The sequence below is a fragment of the Silene latifolia genome, chromosome X (genome assembly GCF_048544455.1).
Source record: "Silene latifolia isolate original U9 population chromosome X, ASM4854445v1, whole genome shotgun sequence".
Lineage (NCBI taxonomy): Eukaryota > Viridiplantae > Streptophyta > Magnoliopsida > Caryophyllales > Caryophyllaceae > Silene > Silene latifolia.
Window position 1 is genome coordinate 334,417,756 of NC_133537.1, and position 15,931 is coordinate 334,433,686.

Here is a 15,931-nt window from a genome sequence, read left to right on the forward strand (position 1 = left end):
AACAATCCCCTCAAAAAAAAAAAAAAAAAGAAGGTAAACAATTAATCTCCAGCGTTCGATGACATTTAACTCACTCATTTATTTGTAGTTTCTGTACCTCGAATAATTATCGTATAAGACCATGCCGTCTTACGTTGTAACATAATTCTTTTATTTATAGAAAATATCTTCATTTGTGTAAAAAAGTCTTATTCTTATAATTTGTCTCAAATGAATTAACGTTTATTGTATAATAGAAGGTAAATTAGTCTCCATTGTTCAACGATGTCATATGAAATGGTCTTACAGGTAAAACGGTGTCATTTATGGTATTGTTCAACTTTTTGGGATGGAGTAACTAGTTTTTACTAAAGATTACTCGTCACAAAAAGACAATTATTGAGAGTTGTTCGATAAATTGTCGCAAAAATTAAATTAAAGATGTCCTTTATTTCAATTAAACCTTAGAAAAAGTAATAATTAGCGAGTCTTGTACAAGATAACAGTACTCCGTATGCAAAATTAACACAAATCCGTATGTATTCGACATTAAATACAGGATTAACGAGTTAGATTAAAGGGGTAATCGTATGTACGACGAAATATTCTTAATTAAAGTTCCTTTCAACCAGAAAAATGAGCCACAAATTGACAAATGGTTGAATAATAAGCGAGCATCTTTCTAAACCCCTTTACTATGGAATGGTCCTGACTTTGGGAATTGGAAGATACAACACTAAACACCAGTTAACTGTCACGGTCCGAGGATGATTACGAATCCCAATCGCAACCTCTGGCCAAACATTTGATTCCATGATATAATACTTCAAAACTACTAAAAAGTATTGAAAACAAAATTTATTACACAAAATTCGTTAAGATTACATCAGCTGTGTGTAGTGCAAACACAGATCACTGAACAGAAGCATTCTGTATGTGTATACTGCCTATTATTATGTAATTACAAAGCTCCTTCCTCGGCTCTTCGTTCTATTTCTATAGACTACAGAGTTATGAGTAACATTGAATCAGTATTTACGGAAGAAAAGGACACCCCCAATCGCCACTGTTAAAGCGAGAGGGAGGATCACAGAAGCGGAATCAAGAATACTGACAGTCCTCTCGGTCCTGTCATGCCGCGATTTCTCCCCAAAATACTCGTGCAGAAGGCTGCACAGAATGTCCATTTGGTGCATAATTTGGCGTTGTCCTCTTGCTATCAGCATTATCTGCTGCAACACAGGTAGAAACAAGACAGCAACGATAAAGGAATAGTAACACCCGGAAAGCCATAACAATTGCAACACCATCTCTCCAAATCATCGAGTTCAGACACGGATGGTATTGTGCAGCGTTAATTAAGAAAAAAATGGATAATAATTGACATTGTACCTCTTCCATAACTTGCGAGTCCATTAATTGGGAGGAAGATGAGGAATGTGGTAACAATGTTCCAGTCATTGGACCGTTGCTTAAACCGGCCATTAGAAGGGGAGTTGCGGAGCCGTTACAGGCTTCAGATGACACAACCAAGTTTTGATGGCTAGCAGAGATTACTGGCATGGAAAACTTGGAATTCAGTTCCTCAATGCGAGATGTGAACTCATCCATCCTCTCATTTAACGTAGAAATTTGGTCCGAAAGTTGATTTACGGCTCCCTGTTTATAATCAAGAGATAAATGATAAGAGAATTGTTTTTAGAAACAGAATTCATCTGCGAAAGAGACTAACCCGCCATTACTCAAAAACAACCCAAAGCAGACTCAAACCCGAATTGACAGATCAGAAACGACTCGGCTGGAAATCGGCCCACCCAAAATGACCTATATAAGAGAAAACTTTGACAGCCATGTCCCTAAGATGACTCGTATCATTGACCTAACAACGAACCAAATCAAAATGGCCTGTTGACAGCACAGGCAAAATGACCCAAACAACTCAACCCTAAATTACCCGACTCCAATTTGTACCAAATGGCATGTTTGCCGTGTATAAAGTTAAATACTGACTTGATTTGCAACTCCTGCAGGCGATCGAGGTAAAATTCCATTGAAATTTCTCTCATTGACATTGACAGAAAGCTTTGTCAGCTTAGACAAATGATTCTCCCGGTTTGTTGAGAATGAACGAGACATGTTACTGCAAAAACACGAGATATGAGATGTTCAGAAGAAATTCAGAGGAACTTGCCTTGAGGAGTCATAACATAAGAAAAATATGTTTGAGAGCAGTTCATGAAAAGCCACAAATTAGTTAACTCATTCAGATGCAAGATGACCTCAGCATTTATAAATCTTTAACTTCATTGATAGTCACTGACATATGCTTGATGGTTTCAATATTGCTCATGCTATTAGGGAAAGAAATAGTGAATTTGACATAAACAAGATGGCCATACTCTTAAATTGTTTAGTGCTTTTTTTGGCGCATACGTGCCTAATAAAATCTCTTTCTAAATGCGCCGAACATTATATTAATGAAGATATGATTAATGCAACTACCATACCTAACAAAAATAAAGATTAGTGGTTTCTGATATAAAACTAAGCCATTAAGATGATGACGGTGATGATGAAACAACATTACCCAATGCCTCAAGAACTCACGAAAATGACAGGGCATGGATGGATCTATGTACGCAACCTTACCCTTATTGAAAGGGCACAAAGACATTGTTTCCAAATGATCCATAGTATTATAAATCATACCAGACTGCTACATTATAAGAAGCAGCCAATTTCATGAGGCGTTTTGCTTTATTTTTATTTCATGCTAAATAAGTTTGATGTTACGATTACAAGTTGACAAAAAAAGAATGAAGCAACAAACCAGGATATTAAACCAACAAAAACACAATATATATTCAGTTTGTTAGCCTTAAACTAAAAGCTACAGCAGAAGGCAAATGTAGAATAGTAAGAATACCGATTGAGATATTTGACCCTTCTGTCTGCTGAGGCTCGAGAAAGTGCTTCTTTTGGACTAGAAGCTACCTCGTCATCAATGCTAAGCTTCGTCTTCAAATCTTCTGGCAATGCCTGTAGATAGGTGGATATTATCACTGGAAAGAGACTACGATCTAGTAAAGAGGCAATACATGATACAGTAGGAGCTCATACCATGACATCATTTACAAGTTTCTCCAATTGAATTTGCTCAATGTAAGTTCGTGGAACATATGAACCATCTAAACCCAGTTGCTCCGCTACAAACATGACATATGAGCGGTCTTTTCCTTGAACCTACACATGACGGAAATACTTTAAACACTGCAAGACCGAAAACTCGTGAAAGGGTCAAAGACAAGAAGTAGAATCTAAAGTATCTAGATAGGCCGTTTGCATTGCATCCACTACAGAAATTGGACATTTGGACATAAAAGAACAGAGCATTAAAAAGCAAAAAGCATTCAATTTAATGAGGGAGGCAATTCAATCGTCCAATGTTGTCTCACCCATTTGTTTACTTTTCCTTTATAGGTATATTTTAGACAACAAATTACAAATTTACCTTTAGCCCACATCCCTCTCTCCCTCTCCTAGCCACAACCCCAACCACACCAGCTAATTTAACCGCCACAATGGACTCTGAGCACCCAACAAGCAGCCACAAGCCACTGAAAAGGAATTTTCGAGGAAGTGGAGGGAAATTCAAGGATGGGTGGTGGGTTTTCGTGGTTGTTAAGGGTGTCTGACCTATGGGGCCATGAAGGTGGGGAGAGGTTGAGCGTGGGCAGGTGGGTTGAGAGTTGAGAGTTGGGTTGTTGAATAGATGGGCTGCAAGGTCGAAGGTGGGGCCATGGGGGTTGTTGGAATGGGGATGGAGATGGTGGCTGTGGACGTGTGGTTGAGGATAAAGTTGGATATGAAGTGTAAACAACCCAAACCACACTTGCACTTGCTCACCTAATAAGTAGTAACCGTGCCAAATCAAGCTTACACAAGGACCTCGAATATGGAGTAGTATGCACCATACACTAAAAATCATGAATAAAAGAAACACTGAAAATTCTACAGACCACCATAAGTCCAGTCTACATAGATGTATGTCTTTTTTTTAAGTACCACCATCAGAATATTACTTCACAAAGTACAACAGAACTAAATATTGCAGTACATTACCATGGGAAAAAAATGCTCCAGAAGTCAATACCTGTACATACTGACGGTTCAGCTGCTCTAGCCAATCAATTTTCACAATAACCTTATCATCAGCAAAGATTTGGCTGCGTCTTTTCAGGATAGTGGCAATAGTATATCCCAATGCCATCAAACCACCAAGAAGTCGGACGCTGACTTCAAAAGTTATTCTAGGTGATATTATAAACGGACTGTCAGTTACCCATTCCTGAAATCAGCAAGTATAACTACTTAGAAGAGAAAGGCTTCATCCTGAAATGCAAACAGTCCTGCTCTTAGCAAATTTCCCGTTACAAACTCAATTTCAAAGTCAAACTGGTGAAGGAGCCAGTTGAATTTCTGCAAATTATTCTCCAACTGCTTCTTAATATTGCGTTTTTTCTCCTGATTCAATAAGCGCATCTTCTAAATCTGAAATACATTACTAAATATAATGTCCTTGATATTTATGATTGGGCCCCAATGACCCCTATAGTATGTGTTTTAAGTGCACGAGTGTTGACAGCTATTTTTGGCGAACCAGATAACTTTCCAGAAGCCTGGTGTAAACTATGTTACTTTATCTCTGTGTCCAGCACAACATTCAAGGACATGGGTATGTAAACTGGAACTCAAGGTTACCAATCCGACACTTCTCACAGCCCAGGCAGAAAGTGATGCTCCCATAACCAAAAGCAAAGGAAGAGATGTATGAAACATCTAGTATGATCTTTGACAACTTTAAGCCTTATATCTCAAATGTCTCATGATTTTCCTGCAGAATACTGTTAATATTTCAACCTTTGAGTTAAATTATAGTTTTGAAGACCTGTCCTTAATATTGGACAAAGTCCCGACAACACAAAATTTGAGCCATGACGAGTTACACACTTAGATATCTACCCCATTCCCGTATCGGACACTCGTATCGTGCCCAAATAACATATGCTGCAACTAAACATCAACATCAAGGAAAACTAACATACTGCAATTCTCCAAAATCCTACAACAGTTGGATGAAAAATATATTCCAAGTAACATTGCAAAAGAAGACATCACAATACCTCAAACATGAGATTGTACTTGCCATCTCTGTTCCTCATCCTGAGATATGACTGGCAGGCTTCAGGATCTTCACCTGGGGGTAAAAGGTATATGTCATAGGTCTCCTCTTTAGTTTCCTTAGTTAGCTCTGGAATCACTTCCTTGATTTGATCCTCGGTCACAGTTCTTCTTGACTACAAGAAGAGAGGCCACTCAGTGCTAGAGGTACGGGAATAAAAACCAGCTTAGAATGCTTCAGAACAAACTTTATTGAAAATACACTTGGAAAGTTAACCTTTAAAATGTAAGTAGGGTTCTGAAAGCCAGTAAATGGATTAAATTTGTTGATAATCTTTACATGGGCTGTTTCAAGATCTGGCTCTATGAAAGCCTTGTACATTGGATATACCTGCCAATCAATGAAAAAAACCACGCATAAAATTCAGGGTATAGAAAGCCCCATAGACTAGACGAGTTATACATGCAATTTCAAACAAAAAAAAAAACAAAAAAAAAATAAAGAAACATAGTGATAATATAAACCGTTTCAGAGATCTGATGGATAATTTCTTCCGGCTCCTGCCCAGCACGTTGAATGTCTCGTAAAACACGTTTTACTAAGTCAAAATGTACTCCACCCGTGACTGACACACGAAGATCTAGAAAAGGCCTCAATTTCTCACTCAACGCATAGATACCTTCGATAATCACAATCCGGGAGCTGGGTGCTTCAATTGTTCTGCAGAAATAAGACACATTCTTGAAAACAAAGAGCATTATAGGCAAAACTTGGAAAAGTACTGCATAAGCATTAACTTGAAATTTCCAAAATAATCCTAGCGATTAGAGAAGACAACAAGCACAAGCAAACAGAGGTGAAGAAAAGGCATATCTTAATAAAATGCATCAATGAAACATCAACCCATTAACCCACTACTATCTATAAGCATCCTTTTTTAGACTTGACTATCCTCGAAAAGTCGAAATCACAATGAAGGGACCAGAAGCCGAGGAAGGAATTCTATCAGATCGTTTACTTTGAAGGCCCAAAATATGTGCCACAATTAGTTAAGGGAAGATAAAATCCACATAGAAGAGTATGGCCAAGACACCCAAACCTGTAGCCTTCCCGGGAGCTAGACTTGAAATCATAAATTGGAACTTGAACAGCCTTTCCTTCTTTTAGGCCACGTATATTATCGAGTAGAGTATCGTAATCTGTCAGCCGTGGATCTGTTTGAAAATAATACCGTTAGAACTCTCAGCCATCAAAACTAAACACATCAAACCTACTGCATAACATGATCTATGGCTAAGGCAGCGAGAATAATTGTGTTGGTCGCATTTAGAGAATAGCGTATAAGGTTATACAGGAATTACACAAGTTTAAAATGGCAAGCAATAACACATCAAAGGAGAACCTGCGTTTACAAAAAAGGATGACTGGGCAAACGAGTGCATAATGGTTTTCACATATGTATCAAACTCGTTAAATATCCTACAAAAGTAGGCAAGCAGACAAGCTAAATAGAAGAATTACATATAGCTAAACAATTACTACATCGAAGCATGGTGTCTCCCAATGATACATTCAGCCTACAGGAATTCATTACACCATTTATCAACATACAAGCTTCGACACTTGCGTGGGGCTTAAGATTCCTACTAACCAGAAACTGAGTATGGAATATTCATCACATCATTTGAATGCATATACCAAAGCACTTGAGGCATACTTAATGGGTGATTTTTTTTTTTTTTTTTAATAATAAATTTTTCCTTTGTCCATATATGAACTTCCTTATATCCCTTTTGGATCCCCATGAAATCCTTTCCAATTTTGTACCAATTACAGGAAGTATACCAAGAATCCAGAATTGTACTAGGATCCAGAAAACATGACATTAATGTCTGAACTCACCGTCAAAGTTTCCATCGATTATCCGACTGGCGTCATTATAGTTGTCCATTGATATAACAGCAATACTAGGCATAAAGTTGAGCATCTTCTCGGTAAAAACCGTCTTCCCAGCACCTGACGGGCCAGCTATGCCTACAAATATTATTCCATCATTCTTCTGAGCTAACAGTTGACAAGCACGGATGACTACAAAGAACCCCTTCTCATACGACAAACGACCATCAATTGGAACAATCTCATATCGATCACAATCCTTTCTTTTAGTTAATCGGACTTGATCTCTTAACAGTCCTGATCGTGGCCGCGGTGATTCAAATACAGGTAGATCTTCACCCATTTGCAAGATTCACACAGTAACTGCAAATGCCGGAATAGAACAACAAGTGAATCCAATGCATAAAGAATCTTGTATTGCCTTAAATCCTTTAAAGCTATTACACCACATAGAATAGTAGATCATAGATTCGCTATCAAGGTGAAGTTTCAGCTAAACACAAATTAAACAGAAGAATATCTTCTTGTCATCTATCATCAATGTGTCAAGATTACCTAGAAACAAGACACATTTACATAATACAGATTGTTCTTTCGGCCTGACATAATCTTACATGTCAACCACCATAACGAAACCAATCCTTGAAAGTACATAACCAAGTTTTAATAAAGAGAACTACTAGTATATAAGCAGACTCTAAATAATTGCTCTCATCTCGGCTGTACCTAAGAATTTCTCCTAAACGAGTATTCCCTCCGTCCAAACCTTTTTTATTCTTCGTGAGGGGTATTTTAATCAAAGGTAACAAATGATTGAGACAGAGGGAGTATACAACTATTTAAAAATGATCTCAACCCAAAAAACAAAACCTTAAATCCACGATCAAGAATCCCAAATGCGCCCCAACCCCTATTTCAACCCAAAACTCAATGGTAACAAATGATTGAGACGGAGGGAGTATACAACTAATTAAAAATGATCACAACCCAAAACCCAAAACCTTAAATCGACGATCAAGAATCCCTAATGCGCCTTAACCCCTACTTCATTCAAATTCTAGAAAGGAATTAACCAAAATTGTTCTCCAATCTCCACCTATCCTCCTAATTCCAAAGAATTTGGACAGAAAGCAGACTAACAACACAAACACAGCTTCATGAAAAATTCTAAGGTACACCGGGTTTACAATATCGATCATCATACACCCTAACCAATGAGAATACGCTTTTTCAATATCACTTAGATTATGTTCTGTTATTCATGGGAAGTATTGACAATTCCAACTTTCTAATTTAATTCCAATTGGTTCGGGTGTATGGTGACAATTGAATTAGGAACTGAAAAATCAAACTAATCAAGTCAAAAAAAGTCAATAAATACACAAATTAAAGAAACCATCTAACACAATAATTACTCGAATTAAAAAGGGTTTTCATTAACGTACCTGGAATGGAAAATTAGGAGTATTTATGATTAATTGGAGGGAATATGTTTGATTAATGAAGATAGTGGAAATTTATGAAGCTGGAAATAATCAAAGACAAAAAAAAAGACTGATACGAGAGTCGTTCAGCAGTCGTGCTCACGCAGTCATGCTTGCTCCGAAGTGTCTGGGTGTTCTTAGATTTTTCAGCAAGTCTACTTGTGACGGACATATCCGTTATAAACTTGTAACGAGTCAAGTAGAATAAGTCTCACTAAGTACTCTGTTTTTGTCTTAGCTAACGCATATGAATAGTACTTGACTCGTTGCGACGGATATGCCCGTCACAAATAAGAATTTGTATAGATTTTTAAGATTTTTATTAGTCTGCCTCAATTTCTTTATTATTGGTTATAAAAATTCAAATAAGATCGAATTCAATGAATATCGATATGGTCCTAATATTAGGTTTGTATCATAGTCAATACCTATTATTCTGTTTAATGATAAATGTTGCGTTTAGCGATCTTATAAAACTTAATTGATTTTCAGAATGCAATATGTTGTCTCAATAATCAATCCCGAATAATAGTTATTCATATTATTTTTCTATGAAGACTGAGCAAGATTTCAAACAAAGATAACGACAAGTTAGGATGGAGGGGGTACATCTAGGGGTGTTCAGAATAAACCGAACCGCAATAACCGAACCGCAAAACCGAAAAACCGTCCATTTTTAAGGTTCGATTAACCGAATCGTTTCGACAAAGCGGTTCGTTGAACCGAACCGTTAACTTTATTATGGAAAAGGTTCGGTTAAGGTTCACAATTTTAGATAACCGGTTAACCGCGAACCGAACCGTTTCACAAAAAAGTAAACAAAAAATTAAAATATTATATAAAAAACTGTTCTTTCGTCTAATTTTCTTAGTGTATCCAAATTTAAAATTTCTTAAATTGATTAATGCTAAAGTTTAGCTTATTAACTTTATTGTTTGGTATAATATATAATGAAAATTTAATTAAACTATTAGAAAAATTAACGAAAACTGAAAAAGAAAAAGTAATATAGAACGATTATCGGTTAACCGGTAACCGAACCGCTAATAACCGTTTAAAGTGGTTAACCGAACCGTTTATAATCGTTTATAACGGTGCGGTTTAGGTTCGGAGTTTTGCCGAACCGAACTATGTGCGAACCAAATTAAATTAGAGGTTCGGTGAACCGAGCCGCGAATGAGCACCCTTAGGTACATCATACATGATTGTTTTTAGAGGGTGGGATGAGTATAGTGTGAAACTGGTCGTCATGCGATTCGAGTACGAGCAGTTTGGGCCAAACCTCTGACCCATTTGATCATGTTTTGGACCATAAAAGGTGCATATTGTAACCTGCCTGCTAAAGGTCGTCGACAAATTACTAAATATCGTCGACAATTTTAATGAACTTCCAATTTTGCCCCTCCCTCACACTCCCCCTTATATTTTCCTTTTTATTCAATAAGAACCTTTAAAATTCGAAAATTTGAAAACAAAAAAAACCCGACTCAAATTTCAACAAAAAAACGTATCGACCGCATAATTTCCGTCACGAATTCAAACATTCAACAAGGTATGTGATTACTATTAAAATTTTTTTTGTAGTATTTTGTTAAGGTTGTAATTTTGTGACGGAATTAGGATAGATGCCAAATTAGTGACGGAATTAGGATAGGTGCTACGATTTCAATCGGATTTAGTCGTGTTACGCGAAAATCAAACGGAATTATCGTAATCGAAAAAAAAAAAAAAAAAAAAAAAAAAAAAAGGAAATGAAAAACTGGGGACGAGAGAGTTCTTCGTCAAGATGCGCCCGACTTGAAAGGATTCTCTCGTCATCATGGGCTTTGACGAAATTTTCTTTAAATCTGGGCTTGGTGATGGACGAAGAATCCCCACGTCTGGCCCAGTTTTCAGTTTTTTTTTTTTTTTTTTTTTTTGTTTTAGAAATTGTCGATACTTTTTTTTTTTTTTTTTTTTTTAAAAAATAAATTTTGTTCCGTCTTGTTTTGTTATCGTTATAAAGTAATAAATTATTAATAATAATTGTCGTTCGTGGCGAAGTCGTTGTAAATATATATTTTTTCCGTCTCGTTTTGTCGATGTAAAATATAAATTAATTATCACTAATAAACTTCTTTTGGGGATATTTTGTTTTTTTATTTATTTTTTAATTTACATAAACTTATATTTATAAATTCTTTGTTTTATTAATTTAAGTAATCAAGTTGTTGTAAATATAATTTTGTTGCGTCTCGTTTAGTTTACGTAAAATATTAATTAATTATTATTAATAAACCCCGTTCCGGGTTAATTTTTTTTTTTTTTTAAATTTTAATTTACTTAAACTTATTTTTTGGAATAGATGGCCGGTGGAGGAAATGACCGTCACGTTCGAGCTCGAAAGGGGCTCCAGTTTGAGTCTGAGGTTGGAGATGGTAGTACCGATTCGTGGACTGATGAGCGGGTGGAGGAGGAGCTGGTTCGGTCTGGTGATGTGATAGGTGAGGAGGAGGCGGGTATTGAGCGAGTGCGTAGGGTGCCACGTAGACGGAATGAGGAGGGGCGTTTCGAGCGGAGGTCGGATGGTAGTTCTAGTAGTGTGGTGGCTCCGAAGAAGAAGTCGGGTAAGGATGTCTCTTGGTTGATCGATCATCGTGTTCCGGTGGTCCCGACTTTCCCACGTGATTCCTAGCCGGGGGCCACATTGCCAACACCATATGGGCGACTCCTAATGAGGTTGGTCGACCTGGGTTTTGTGGTTACCACCGGTTTGGTAAGACGGGGTTGTTGAGTTGTTGGCGACTCCCTCCGGGCGTTAAGACTATTTATGACGGTATTGGTCTTTCTCACCTATTAGATTCCATGGCCGAGAATTATAACATGCCCCTTATTTCTGCTTTTGTTGAGAGATGGCAACCCGACACCAACAGTTTTCACATGCCTTTTGGGGAGATGTCCATACTCCTTCACGATGTGGCGCAGATCTTAGGCGTTCGGGTTGCTGGTAACTGTTGTAAGGTGGAGAGTAATGACGGGACGTTGGCGGATCCCCTTATGTATGTATGTGGCTTCTTTGGGATTTCATCAGAGCAATTGAGGTTGCCGTTAAACTCTACTAAGAAGGTCCCTATTTACAAGAGTGGGGGTATATTGGTAGATGCAGTTTGTGAAACGGCGAGAGCTAATTGTGATGTTGTTTTTGCTCAGGGGTTTTTGGCTGTGGTGTTGGGGTCGACACTTTTTGTCGACAAATCGTGTGATAGGTTACGTCCTCGTTGTTTCCTTTAGTGTATGATATCGATGGTGTACACGACTACGCTTGGGGGAGGTGTACTTGCCTTCATGTACCGACGGTTGGGGTGGCTTCACGTCTTTGGTGTGAAGACTATTGGTGGTTGCTTGACCTTGTTGCAATCGTGGATCTATGAGTATTTTCCTATGTTCAGACCCGGTCCACCTTCGGCAATTGACCCTACTCAGCCTCGGTCGTGTTCTTGGAGATCCGTTGGTCCTTTCGCTCAAAATGCGGAGAAATTGTTGGAGTATCGGAGGTTGTTAGATGGGCTTACTTGTGCTTCCATTAGGTGGGATCCGTACGGGCCGCGTCAGGAGGAGTATCATCCTCGTACTTTGTATACCGGTTGTATTCGTTTCATGGACATAGCGGAGCCGCACCCACTGATCGGTGTTTACGACAGTTTGGGTATGTGCAGATCATACCCAATCCCATTATGAGATTGACAGCGCATCGTCCTGCTTCGGGTTTAGGGTACGAGGTTAGTGTTGGGGTTGGGGAGACTGATCATCTTTGGGATTCTTTGGCGGAGGATCACGTGGTTCGGCTTTCTCGTAAATCGAGACCGATTAGCTTCCGGGTGAGACGGAGCGAGTATGAGGCTTGGTTTAATGGGAATTCTCACCCGTTCATCATTGATCCCGACCACCATGATGCCCCCCTGCCACATGAGGATTTTGATATTCCGCCGAGGTAATAATATTACTTACGATTGTTGTAATAATCGATATAATTTTCTTTTTGTTCCTCGATAATGTTTATAATGTTTTAGTTGTTCTTGTCAATTTGCGATCGCACGTCTTTGTAATGTTTCGATTTACGAGGCCAAAAAATTAAGGATGACAAGAAACGACTTGCCTTCCTCCGCAAGATGATGAAGAACGTCGGCCCATTGATTGAGAATTTGGGGATATCATACGTCGCCGAGGACCTCGTCAAACATCCGGTGATGTTGTTCAGCGTAGATCAGATGGTGTGTACACTGATAGCGACCAAGAGGATGATAAGTAGTCGGGAGACTAGTTTGTGTTTGTTTTCATTTATGTTGTACGGTTTTGAAGACATTTTTTATACCCATCCGACAAACAAAATAACGTTGTCTCAAATTCGTGTTACGACCAACTTTCTTGTTGCTTGCTTTTTTTATACCAAACCCGAGTCGGAGCCCGATCTCATATGCCCAATTAAACGCTTCAATACTAGATGCAAAAAATGCGGTTGTCGTAAAATGATCTCGAGTAATCAACACCGTCTCCATCGTTAATCCTGCGCGACGCATTTCAACAAGTTAGTTATTAATTCAATTATTTGCTACGGGACTAGTCGAAGTAAATATAAAATAATATAAAATTAATACAAACACGGTAATAAGTTATTTTTTACAAAACGAGTCGGAAATGTTAAAGATAAAAATTTCATATAAAGACGGTAATTAATTAATTCAATTGTTTTATAATACAAAAACGGCATTTAATTATTTTGTACACAACGAGTCGGAAATAACGGAAATTAATTATAATTATTTGAATTGTCGGAAACTATAAAAAATAAAAAATTTTAATACAAAGACGGAAATTAATTATTTTATACAAAACGAGTCGGAAACAAAAAAAAAAAAAAAAAAAAAAAAAGTAACGAGAAACTCTAAAACAAAAAGAAAAAAAAAAAAAAAAAAAAAAAAAAAACAAACAACAATGGGCCAGACGAAGAATTCCTTCGTCAACACCAAGCCAGGCACGAAGGAATCCTTCGTCCAAACCCAACATGAGACGAGCCCCTGCTTCGTCTGGACTGGGCCTGGGACGAAGAACCCCCACGTCTCAGCCCAGTTCCGTGTTCTTTCTTTTTTTTTTTTTTTTTTTTCAATTGCTTTTTCATATAAATCCGTCACAAATTCTATCATAATTCCGTCTACATTCATGGCATCTATCCTAATTCGGGATTCAAACGATAATAAAACATAAATTTTTAACAAAACTAAATCGTAAACTAACCTCGTTACTATCTTCATTGTTGAAATCGTTGTTAAAATCGTTCCCGTTCATGTTGTTAATTACAAAACCCGACTTTTTTTTTTGTTTGAAATATTTTAGTGAGACGGTGACTTGTGTTTTAGTGAGACGGTAATTTCATTTCTGTTTTGAGACGGAAATTGCATTTTGGTGAGACCAATATGGAGTCATGATATGAAGGGCAAACTTGGAATTTTACGTTAATTGTCGACGATATTTAGTAATTTGTCGACGACGTATAGCAGGACCCTATTGTAATTGGGTCAAATCATATTGAATTTGCATTTGTATTTTTTGGGACCATAAAAGGTACTCCGTACCTAGTATCTTAGTTTGGATCGAGTGTGATGGAATTTGGGTAATTACTAAAGTCAATTTACAGTTAAGTCGTGATGAAATTATATAGGTAACTACAAAAAAAAAAAAAAGATAGAAGATATAATTCACTTTAAAATCAAGAAATATTTTAACCTAAAATAAAAGGTAGAGTCCATAGTCGTCAAAGACTCATCGGCCTTAATTATGAAGTGATTAACTCTTACTTTTTGTCAATATAGAATATTAACTCTTACTTTTTGTGAATATGGAATATTTTTATGTGATACTAATAATGGAGGTCGAAATGTGTCGTCACAAGTATAAATGTAACCTTATATCTACAAAATACTCCGTATCACGTTTTCTTTATAGCTTGGTCTGAAAACTTAGAGATAACAGAATAAAAATAGTCAAGCAAAATAAGTCAATTAGGTTATTACAATTTACAAAGTATTGCTAAATTTGAACATAAGAGCATTTACAATGGTAAGCAACACTATTAGCTTAACTTTTCACATCACCTTTTTAAACTACAACAAATTTAAGCTATAAGTTCCTTCAATGATAAGCTACTAGTATTTTAACTTAAATGGACTCACATTAATCTATTTAGTGGGCATATTTCTCATTGTAAGTTCATTTGAGCTAGTAGCTCAAATTAAGCTAAGCTATATAAAGGACTTAGCTTGAATTTTTTTTAACTTGTAAACAAGTCCTTTTCTCCAACCAGTGGAGATACTCTAATGACCGTACCAGATTAATCAAATAAGAAAAAATCACTACATATTGCACATAAATTGAAAAAACAACCTAAAACAAAATGACTTCTAATTGTAATTTAGTGAAGAAAGTAATACGGAGTACTAAATTACTAATGAAACATGTTAATGGTACCGTAAGTAGGTAGCTTTCACAAGTTAATTCAATTAGTTAAATTAATGCGGTAGTAAAAACCTGAAAATCAATGAACAAAATAACTAAGAGCAATAGCAATACTATAATAGTAGTTTTTAGTATTAAAATTGTTATCAAGAACTTTATTTTAAAAGTTCTTCTGTTACATTTAAAAGTTTGTTCTTATTTTTAAGAACCAAGTTTGTAAATATTGGAAAATGTACAACCAATAAATATAATTTTGTAAAATGTGAGAAATCATTTAACATTATTCATTTAATAGTTTTTTTCCATATAATAAAGTTTTTCTATTATGAATAAAAATTCTTAAAAATTAGGGTTGGTATATTATGACGTGCATGTAAAGAACTCTTTATAAATTTTTACTTTTGCTATTGCTCTTGTAACACCCCCTCATACCAAGGTACCTTACCAAGGACTACCCTAACATGACAGACTATTACCATCTCGGTTTCCCGAGGTTAGTATATCAAAGTTACTTATTCCAAACAACCTTTATTAAAGTATAAAGAGTTAGTGATTACATGTTTCCAAAACCAAACCAAAGTACAACTGTGAAAGGTCTAACAACTACAAAGAATGCAAGCTAAGTCTCTTGAGGCGGAAGCTAGACTCGAGTGATGACTCCCCATGACTGTCTCATAGCTAAACATCTGCATTACCTGTCACAATCTGCTCACCATCCCCGAATGGATCACCGCAAGTTTTACAAAACAGCAAACGGGGTCAGTACCGTTCAATCAATGTAAGACAAACAAACAATGTAACCGGCTGATCATCCTCCACAGTAACTGACCACACACCAAAGTGTGTAACCCTGCCGGATTACCCATCGCAACAGGTAATCCACTCCGCCGGTGGGAGACCG

General features: G+C 36.9%; 1 protein-coding gene across 3 annotated transcripts; it reads right to left on the reverse strand.

The window, feature by feature from the left end:
- Positions 1-776: 776 nt before the first annotated feature.
- On the reverse strand, positions 777-8,692 carry LOC141618879 (inorganic pyrophosphatase TTM1). 3 transcript variants are annotated; one of them, XM_074435943.1, is made up of 12 exons: positions 8,503-8,692; positions 7,064-7,420; positions 6,261-6,375; positions 5,686-5,881; positions 5,438-5,551; positions 5,163-5,336; positions 4,133-4,327; positions 3,100-3,222; positions 2,906-3,018; positions 1,990-2,119; positions 1,372-1,638; positions 777-1,208 (listed from the first exon to the last, which is right to left on the reverse strand). In XM_074435943.1, the coding sequence occupies exons 2-12, from the start codon at positions 7,398-7,400 to the stop codon at positions 1,008-1,010; spliced, it is 1,965 nt and encodes a 654-aa protein (XP_074292044.1). In that variant the 5' UTR covers positions 7,401-7,420; positions 8,503-8,692; the 3' UTR covers positions 777-1,007. The 3 variants fall into 3 exon arrangements, with proteins under 3 accessions (XP_074292044.1, XP_074292042.1, XP_074292043.1); XM_074435941.1 differs by having other exon boundaries at positions 777-1,211; XM_074435942.1 differs by lacking the exon at positions 8,503-8,692 and having other exon boundaries at positions 777-1,211; positions 7,064-8,405.
- Between the last annotated feature and the right edge of the window lie 7,239 nt (positions 8,693-15,931).

Coding starts and splice junctions, on each gene's coding strand:
- LOC141618879 (XM_074435941.1), bottom strand. CDS start 7,400: ATGGGTGAAGATCTACCTGTATTTGAATCACCGCGGCCACGATCAGGA. Junction 6,376..7,063: donor AATCGATGGAAACTTTGACG/GTGAGTTCAGAC, acceptor ATTTTCAAACAG/ATCCACGGCTGACAGATTAC. Junction 5,337..5,437: donor ACCCTACTTACATTTTAAAG/GTTAACTTTCCA, acceptor CTCTTCTTGTAG/TCAAGAAGAACTGTGACCGA.